Source organism: Lepisma saccharinum, chromosome 28 (assembly GCF_977018435.1).
Source record: "Lepisma saccharinum chromosome 28, izLepSacc3.1, whole genome shotgun sequence".
In the NCBI taxonomy this organism is placed as follows: Eukaryota; Metazoa; Arthropoda; class Insecta; order Zygentoma; family Lepismatidae; genus Lepisma; species Lepisma saccharinum.
Genome location: NC_139256.1, coordinates 39,287,970 through 39,297,334, shown reverse-complemented (window position 1 = coordinate 39,297,334; position 9,365 = coordinate 39,287,970). Strand labels below are relative to the sequence as shown.

The following is a 9,365-nucleotide window of genomic DNA, read 5'->3' as shown; positions in this document are numbered from 1 at the left end:
CACTTAGACGAACGTAGCAATGATCAGGTAAAATGTAAGAGGGCGTAACAGGTACTGTTTTGTCATTAAATGCTATTCTATTTTAATATTATTTTGAAATATTGTATCTACTGCAAGTACTTTCATGAGAATTTAATGGATTTTAACTTTTGCATTCAATATTTTAAGATTATTGACAGTTTTTAATTTTGTTTCTTTTTATTTCTCAGATATGTGGAATTGTTTTTGTATCATTGAAAAGTATGACACGTACGTTAGTCTTTAGCATGTTTTATGTTCTCTGCCATCTTTAGGTCAATTTCTGTTAAAAAGGTTAGGCGTTTAGCAAAATATTTGTTAATGAATTCTATGGAAATTATTTGTTTTTGTTTTAAAGAATGTCTTCTATTGAAGTAAGAATGTCAGTTACTTGAAATAGAGCTTAACTTAAATCGCTGAACATGCGGAACGTACATTTTTGTTAGAAAAGATGTTTTTACAAGGATTTAATTTCATAATAGATAACTAAGTGATTGAGGTGGTGTTCTCAGTAGTGCGTTTATAGCCGTTGGAGTGGGGTTATGATTAATTTGTAGTCTAGTTTGAAAAATAAATTGCTGGGACTTTTTGATGTATTCAGACCCTCCACCATCTACTATGCATCTACCTCGTATTATAAATATACAAACAGTTTCATAGATTCAACTATATCATATATACCAATTTTAACCTCCTGTGTAAACTACATGTCTTGAAATTACGGAATGTATCTTGTTTAAGTTACATATTTGAGGACTAAGAGTGGAAAACGTTGTAAGTGCCAAAAGCGAAAGTGTTGGGAAATCGCATTGTTCCGCACATCAGCCCGTAAGAACGTGCACACTAGTGACCTCTTTACAAGCCCTTTGAACTACTTAGAGGGACAAGCTACCTGGGTGGAAATCATGGCCACCGGGCTGGCTGCTTAACTGGTTTCTGCGACGAGACCATGCTCTAATTATTGCAACTGGCTTTCTCTGCTAGATTCTGTAGAATAGCCAATCAGAGCGAAAGTTTTGCCATGTGAATATTATCTGTGAATTTTGCAAAGGAAAGTTTTTGCCTGTGGCGTGCATTGTTCATTAATACAAACCAAAGGGATGAGATTTATACACGAGAAATGTGAGTAGCCTATAATGTGGAAATCCTTATTATTACAAGTGTATTAAAGGTTTGATATATTTAGTTAAACAAAACAAAATTTTGTTATGAATGAATCCTGCGAATCTCATGCATGAATACTAGGTATCCAAAAAAGTTCGTGCCGCTGGAACGAAAAGTGAAAGTCAAACGGTATGTGTCGGCAACCCTGTCTGGATGACATCAGAAGTTTACATTCCCGGCAACCGCCAGTCAGTACAGAGTTGGGAGGCGTGTCGGTCGCAAAGACAGCAGGTCTGTAGGAACTACAATCCTGAAGGGAACATGTCAGTGTCAAAGGACGTTTTACGGCCGTGTTTACTGTATGAGTTCAAATTGGGCAGCAATGCTGCAGCCGCTGCTCGAAAGATATGCTCCGCGTTTGGAGAGGCATCAGTGAGTGAGAGCACAGCGCGAAAGTGGTTCAGTCGCTTTGCATCGGGCAAGGACAAGCCTCGAGCTGGACGCCCCGCCACTATCGACGAAGCCCTGCTGAAGGAGACCATCGAGCGCGATCCACAGCAAACGTGCAAGGAACTTGCACAAGGGTATGGAGTGTCGGAGGAAACCATTCGATTGCATCTTCACAACCTCGGGAAGACTTGGAAGCTCAGTAAGTGGGTTCCTCACGTTTTATCCGAGGAAAACAAACGCCAGCGGCTCACCATTTGCTCATCATTGTTGTCACGCCACAAGAAAGCCCCGTTCCTGGACCAGATATTGACATGTGACGAGAAATGGGTGTTATACAGTAACCGCAAAAGAAAACATCATTGGTTCTGTTTCATTGACTCCCAAAGAAAACATTCATCAACAGAAGGTTCTGCTCTGTGTTTGGTGGACCAGTGCTGGTGTTGTGCACTTTGAATTGCTAGAGCATGGCAAAACCATCACATCCGAGGTGTACTCGTCCCAGTTGCAAAGGGTTGCAGCTGCACTGCGTCCGAAGCAGCCAGCACTAGTCAACAGGAAAGGAGTAATCCTTCTTCAAGACAACGTTAGACCTCATACGGCGAAAGCGACCAAGGAGGTAATCAACACACTTGGTTGGGAAATTTTACCTCATCGTCCTTACTCCCAGGACATTGCCACCATCCGACTTTCACTTGCTTTTGGATATGGATAACCATTTGCGTGAGCAACAGTTCCGAAACCGAGATGATGTCGCGCAGGTCATAGGACAATTTTTTGCTTCTAGAAACCAGAACTTTTACAAACGCGGGATTTATAAGCTTGTATCTCGTTGGGGACATGTAATTGAAGCTGAAGGAATTTATTTTGCTGAATAAAACACATTTGCCAGAAATTACAGAGTCTTTATTTCTCACTGCAATATACGGCATGAACTTTTTTGGATACCTGGTATACTCGTACATGCCCCAGCTCATTAGAAAGCTTGTTCAGTATGCATTGATTACCTTATTTTCTTTCGAGACAATTTCTAGTCCATAATTATTTATAATTATTTTAATTTATAATAAGATCAGTACCCATTCTTCTTCTCCTACAACGTCCTTCAAATCATTCGTCCATCTTTTTATCTTGGCTTGTCTTCTCTGTGCAATGTCTTATGGGAACAAAGTATAGTGACAAGTATGGTAAGAAGTATATTGTGAGGCGGAAACTAGTAGCTGAGAAAACCAGTACCAAATAACTAGTCCAAGTCCAACTGGAAAATCCAGCAGATGATCTAGCTTCGTGTCATTCAGGCATTAATTACTGACAAGGTCTTAGCAAAATATTTCATCATAATTTGTTTCATATCCAGCATGATACTTTTTAGTGTCCTACAGAAGGTTGTTTCATCCTTATGGTAGCATTGTTGAATCGCCACCAGAGGCGCTGTATTTGCGGCAGCGTCGTGATCCACATAGCATCCAAAGGCCAGACTGTTAATCGAACAAACGAGGGAAATGAGAGTGTGTGTGATCAACATGCCTCCAAAATTTCACCCCTTTTGGGAGGGCTACATCGTAGCCCTTTCCGACATAGGCTACAGCTACAGCCGAATTAAAAAGCGGTACCAGATGAAAGTTTTTGCAGTGTCTGATAAGCGAATCCATGCAGCAATCCATCGCAATGCAAACCACCTTCAACCCATGCATTGCCAGGTGAAAAGCGGCAAAAGAGACAACCGCCTCCACAATGCAGTCTGGACGTCGTTGCTAAGGTACGCCAGTGTGTCACCAAGGAGAATCCACCCAGACTACGGGACATAGCCAGACGTGTACAACGGTCAACAGCAACTGTAAACCGAATTATACGCCAGAATTTGGGGCTCAAAAGTGCACACAAGTGGCAGGTTCACGTTCCAACTGCGAAGCACATTGCACAACGGCGGGTGCCATGCAAACGACTGCATGAAGGCTACCTGGTAGGCAACAAATGGCGTTATGTTATCACTTTAAATGAGCCATGGGTGTATTTGACGGGATCCAAGCAGATACGCGTGATTTACTACCGCTCTATCGATGGGAAGGATCGTGCAAAGAGGCTCCTGCAAAGAAAGTTTCCCTAAAGGGTTTATGGTAGTAGCAGGTTTCTGTGCAAATGGGAAGCTTCCTATACACCGTGTGTCATCGTTGAAGGTGAATGCAGCCTAATCATCGAGCACGTATTAGACCCCATCTACCGCCAACATGCCCCTGCTTTGTATGGCGATGACATCGACAAAGTGCACATCCACCACAACAAGGCCAGCAGCCATACTGCGAGAAGAACAGTGGCCTACATGTCCCGTATGGAACAGGAGACAGGTGTTAAGGCTATCCCATTTAGAGACATACTACTTGTCAAGTCCCCTGATGCAGCAAACATGGACTTCTGTGTGTTCGGTCTCCTGAAACGGAACATCAAAAAACGTCGCGCAACTACGCTTGGTGGTCTTTGGAAAATGTGCAAGGACGAGTGGGCAAAACTTGATCAGGCTGTGCTCAATAGATGTCTCCTACAATGGAAGCTTCGTTGTCGTGCTATTGTTCATGAACAGGGCTCTCACATAGAACATGCTCGCTGATGGAAAAGGGGTTTTGCAGCCTACTAAAATGGAAACTAATTTCACTACCATAAGAATGAAACAACCTTGTGTATATCATTTACACTATCGATAGTCACAACTTATTAGGAGAATGTGCGAGATAAGAGCTAATAACTAAGATGAGGAACGATGTGACTAAAAACTCAGAAAATAGGCAAACAAAAAGTGCCGGAAAATACAAAATAAGCTCTCAAATTGATAAATATCGATAGATTTTTCCCAGATTAGGCACCACTCAAATATCAGTTATCTGCGAAGTAGCACTATTAAACTTATTTATTACTGTCAGAAATGGCCTAAACAGTTTTTAAAAGTAAGAATATACATTTTCTGGTCATTGAAAAAAAAAAAGAAATTTCAGGGTAAATCCTCTGGCTTATTACTGGATAATATTATGAAACAAGTATGTGAGTTCAGCTCAACAATTTTTTTTCAAACGTTGGCTCCACTGGCGATAGGTGCATAGCAGATGGTGAGGATGAAGGTCACATTCAATCATAAACGTCTCCGCAAAATATTTTCCTTTTGAAAATGCACTACAAAATTATTGCGAACACGAGCATCATCACTTAGATAATTATAATGAAAGTAAGCCCATACGTTATGCCTTATTTCGAGTAACTGACACTCCTATATCAATGAAAGCAGATATTTTAAAAACTAAAATAAATGTTTTTCCCTAATGATTATTTTCAAAAATATTTTCTTTTGCGAAATGGAAATGCTAAACTTTTGTGACAAGAAAAGTGACCTAGAGATGGCACAGAACAAAGTATTTGCTAAAAACTAATGTAACTGTCACATTTCCGAAAACATGCAAAAAGAATTTCACACCCAAAAGAAATATAAAGAAAGAAAATTTAAAAGTGCCAATGATCTTTGAATATTGAACACAAAGGTTAAAATTATTTAAATTCCAATAAAAGTATTAAGTTTTAAAGTATTAAAAGTAGTATTCCATTATTGGTTTTTGTGGTATTGTATTAATTTATTGCTGGCCAGTTACAAGGTAAAGAGTTAATTAATATGTTCCCAGGTGTGTCCTTTAATATGTTATTGCATGTAAGTATATGTGTTTGTTTCATTATGCTTTTGCTGGACATTAGATTTCCTTTCCTTAGCTTCCCAGTTGGGGGAGGTGTCTTTCAAAAGGACCGTTACTGAGGAAATTTCCAGTGCTACGGGATGAACGTCCACGGACTCCCACTCCGTATATAAAAAGAGCCTGTTGAGGTTAACAAAAAAACAGTTTTTTACCACTTTCACGACGACGAGGAACCTTTCCTCTTGAGTTTAGTCCACTTATGGTGGCTAGACTGATGACGGAGAAATAATGCAACATTTAGCTAAGAAACCTTCTTCGAAAGTTTAGTCCCTTCCTGGTGGCTAGACTGATGACAGAGAAATTTATGTAACATTTGGCAAAGGAACCTTCTTCGAAAGTTTAGTCCACATATGGTGGCTAGACTGATGATGGAAAATATGTGTAGCATTTGGTACAGTCAACCCATGTTTGAAATCCCCAAGTTCCCCTATTAGCAAAGATTTGCATTTGTAAGATATTGCCGAGTTGCATCATAATGCCTAGCGGGCTGAAGAAGGATGCTGCGTAAGGATACGCATAACAGGTCAGAATATCAATTAAGTCGAGGGTAGGCCACAGAGATAGTTAAGCTAACTTTGTGTTTGTGAAAGTACCAATGGCTAGGTCATAGGTACGCCTTTGTTGAATTAAAGAAATTAGTTGATTTGGTCATTGCACATATGGAAACGCTATGTAAATATGTATTTAAAAACAGCGTATAATAAGCCCATGTAATCCTACAAGATAATGTTCTGATTTGACGAATTAACTCTAACAACTATAGTACAGATTCACGTCCTTCTTCCTTTTGTGCCAAGTTCGTATCTCAATTTGGGAATTTCACTTCCTTCTTCATTTTGCGACTTCTCCAGCGATCAGTCGACTTCAATAGCAACATATTAAAAGGAAGTTCTGCTTTCGTGGTAGTTAGGCAACACACATAACGCATTGCAGGATAGCCAGTTTTTCAGGATTTAGGTGTCCCATTTTTTTGTCGGTAACTGTATCTTACTGTTCCACTCGCAGTAGCAAAGACAGAGAAATCGTTTTCTAAATTTAAAATTATAAAAACCTATGTACGCAGTAACATGAGTCAGGAACGTTTTAGTGATCTGACTTTACTTTCCACTGAAGATGGTAGTGCCAAAAGGATCAAGTTTAAAAAAAGGAATCGATGCTTTTGTGTAAATGATAGTAAATTAATCTATAATTTAAGCATTGTAATTAATCATTAATCTTAATCTGTTAATGAGTTAAGAATGTATTTCCAATTATCTATTTTATTAGTTATTTTGTATTATTCGTTTCCAAAATTTATAAAAAAAAACACATTTATAATCATAATAAAGATAATTATATTTGCCCTCACCCAATATGCAAAAGTTACGCATTTTTTTATTCGTAGATCCAATCATTATAAGAGCAGTAACTCGAAGGCTCAACTTGGGTAGTCTGTCCCGTAGCCCCCACCAGTATCATACCTAAAGTTGGGAAGTTCTCGTCCTTCTTCCGTTTACGACTCATTCATACCTCAAGTTGGGAAGTTCTCGTCCTTCTTCCGTTTACCACTCGTTCATACCTCAAGTTGGGAAGTTCTCTTCCTTCTTCCGTTTACCACTCGTTCATACCTCAAGTTGCGAAGTTCTCTTCCTTCTTCCGTTTACCACTCGTTCATACCTCAAGTTGAGAAGTTCTCGTCCTTCTTCCGTTTACCACTCGTTCATACCTCAAGTTGAGAAGTTCTCGTCCTTCTTCCGTTTACCACTCGTTCATACCTCAAGTTGAGAAGTTCACTTCCTTCTTCCGTTTATCACTCGTTCATACCTCAAGTTGGGAAGTTCTCGTCCTTCTTCCGTTTACGACTCGTTCATACCTCAAGTTGGGAAGTTCTCTTCCTTCTTCCGTTTACCACTCGTTCATACCTCAAGTTGAGAAGTTCACTTCCTTCTTCCGTTTATCACTCGTTCATACCTCAAGTTGGGAAGTTCTCTTCCTTCTTCCGTTTACCACTCGTTCATACCTCAAGTTGGGAAGTTCTCTTCCTTCTTCCGTTTACCACTCGTTCATACCTCAAGTTGAGAAGTTCACTTCCTTCTTCCGTTTATCACTCGTTCATACCTCAAGTTGGGAAGTTCTCTTCCTTCTTCCGTTTACCACTCGTTCATGCCTCAAGTTGCGAAGTTCTCTTACTTCTTCCGTTTACCACTCGTTCATACCTCAAGTTGAGAAGTTCACTTCCTTCTTCCGTTTACCACTCGTTCATACCTCAAGTTGGGAAGTTCTCTTCCTTCTTCCTAAGAAATCTTTGCACATTTTGTCAAAGAAAGCTTAAGTTCAAATACTGCCTCAGTAAGGGTAATCGGGACTTGACCTACACTGGAATCCGAAACACTGTGCGATACGCCTCGACTGTGAATCGAAACCGAGATTGGTTGAATACAAAGTTGCAGTATACCACAACATTATCTGTTATGCACATTTATATTTTTATTGATCATTGCTAGGTACGTTTTGGTCCAGAGCCTGAGAATGTTATTTTTACATATATTTTTTTAAGATTATATTTTCCTTCTCTTCGGTTAACTGTCATTCATTAACCTCTTTTGAAGGTGTAATAGTCCGGGTGACAAAGTGAAAAGCTGGATTTGAGATATGAAGAAAATGTTTTAATTGTTTTTGAAAGCTTATGTTATGTACGTAGATTTCATATCCCATTCATGCCACTCTGTCAACCTTGAGCAATATGAGTAATTCAAGATGGCGTCCAATATGGCGGACTTTCCAGTCTCGTTCCTATGACCTATATCTCAGTAACCAATGGTCGTAAACAGAAAATGTCTTTTTAGTTTTGATCGTTATTAGATGTACTACGAAAAAGATTCTGATTAACCTTTCGCTAATATCAGTGGTTTTACCGTAATTAAAAGATAATCTTATATCTATCTAGTACTTTTTGAAGTTTTCGCCTTGTAACTTTTGAAGAAATAAAATGACAAAAAATTCTTTGGAATAAAAGTTGTAGGCCAATTCATAAGCCTTAAAACAATATAAGTTTTAATGTATTTGAATGACAAATACGCTATAAAATGGTCCCAAAATGGAGGATAGTACCAAAAAAGTGCGTACTTAGTGCAACTTAGCCTGCAGCTAAGGCCCGAATTATTGACTTTTTGATAAAAGCAAGAGACTTAATGGGATTAATAATTATACCATTAAATATATTTTCAGTCGAGTAGCCAATCGATATCTGCGCCCTGACGGCCGCCATCTTGAAAATAATCCGCAATATTGGATTTTTTTTTTTTTTATTTGATATATCTTAAAAACGGTGTTCCCTATCAACCTCCGGTTTTCTCAGAAATGTTCCAAATAGTGTAAACTTTCATAATAAATCAATATTTGTTTTGAGACATAAGAAATAGAAGTTTTTAAGAAAAACTACAAAAGCGAAGTAAAATAAAGCAAATAATTCAACCAAATTAATACTGTATACATGTCAATGACTCCTTTTTTTTTCTTTTTCAGAAATCGTGTTGACTTGTTTGTAAATTGTATTTATCTTAAAATGCTATTTAAAGTAAATTTATGAATCTAAAAAATAGGGGTTCAGTTCATCTAAAATCTTCTAACAAACAATTCGTAATCTTCTAAAATATATAAGATACTATTGTTTGGTTCGAGAATTATTAAGACTTTCAACTCGCAGTTATTCTCCTAAAAAGTTTTGTAATTTTTCTGCAAAACTTGTATTTCTTATTCCTCAAAAATAAATTTAATGGGTTATTATGAAAGTTTACACCTTTTGGAACATTTCTGAGAAAACCTGACGTTTACAGGGGATAAAGTTTTGGAGATATATCAAATAAAAAAATATCCAATATGGTGGATTATTTGTAAGATGGCGGCCGACAAGGCTCAGATATTGATTGGCTACTCGATTTAAAATATATTTAATGATATAATAATTAATCCTACTAAGTCTCTTGCTTTTATCAAGAAGTCAATGATTCGGGGCTTAGCCGCCGGCCAGTAATAAAGACGCACTTTTTGTACTATCCTCGATTTTGGGACACATTTTATAGCGTA

General features: G+C 38.3%; 1 protein-coding gene across 1 annotated transcript; it reads left to right on the top strand.

Annotated features, from left to right (window-relative positions):
* The first annotated feature begins 1,335 nt into the window (after positions 1–1,335).
* LOC145980905 (uncharacterized) lies at positions 1,336–4,174 on the top strand. Its single transcript, XM_083113989.1, has 3 exons — positions 1,336–1,771; positions 2,034–2,204; positions 3,747–4,174. The coding sequence occupies exons 1-3, from the start codon at positions 1,336–1,338 to the stop codon at positions 4,172–4,174; spliced, it is 1,035 nt and encodes a 344-aa protein (XP_082970115.1).
* The last annotated feature ends 5,191 nt before the right edge of the window (positions 4,175–9,365 follow it).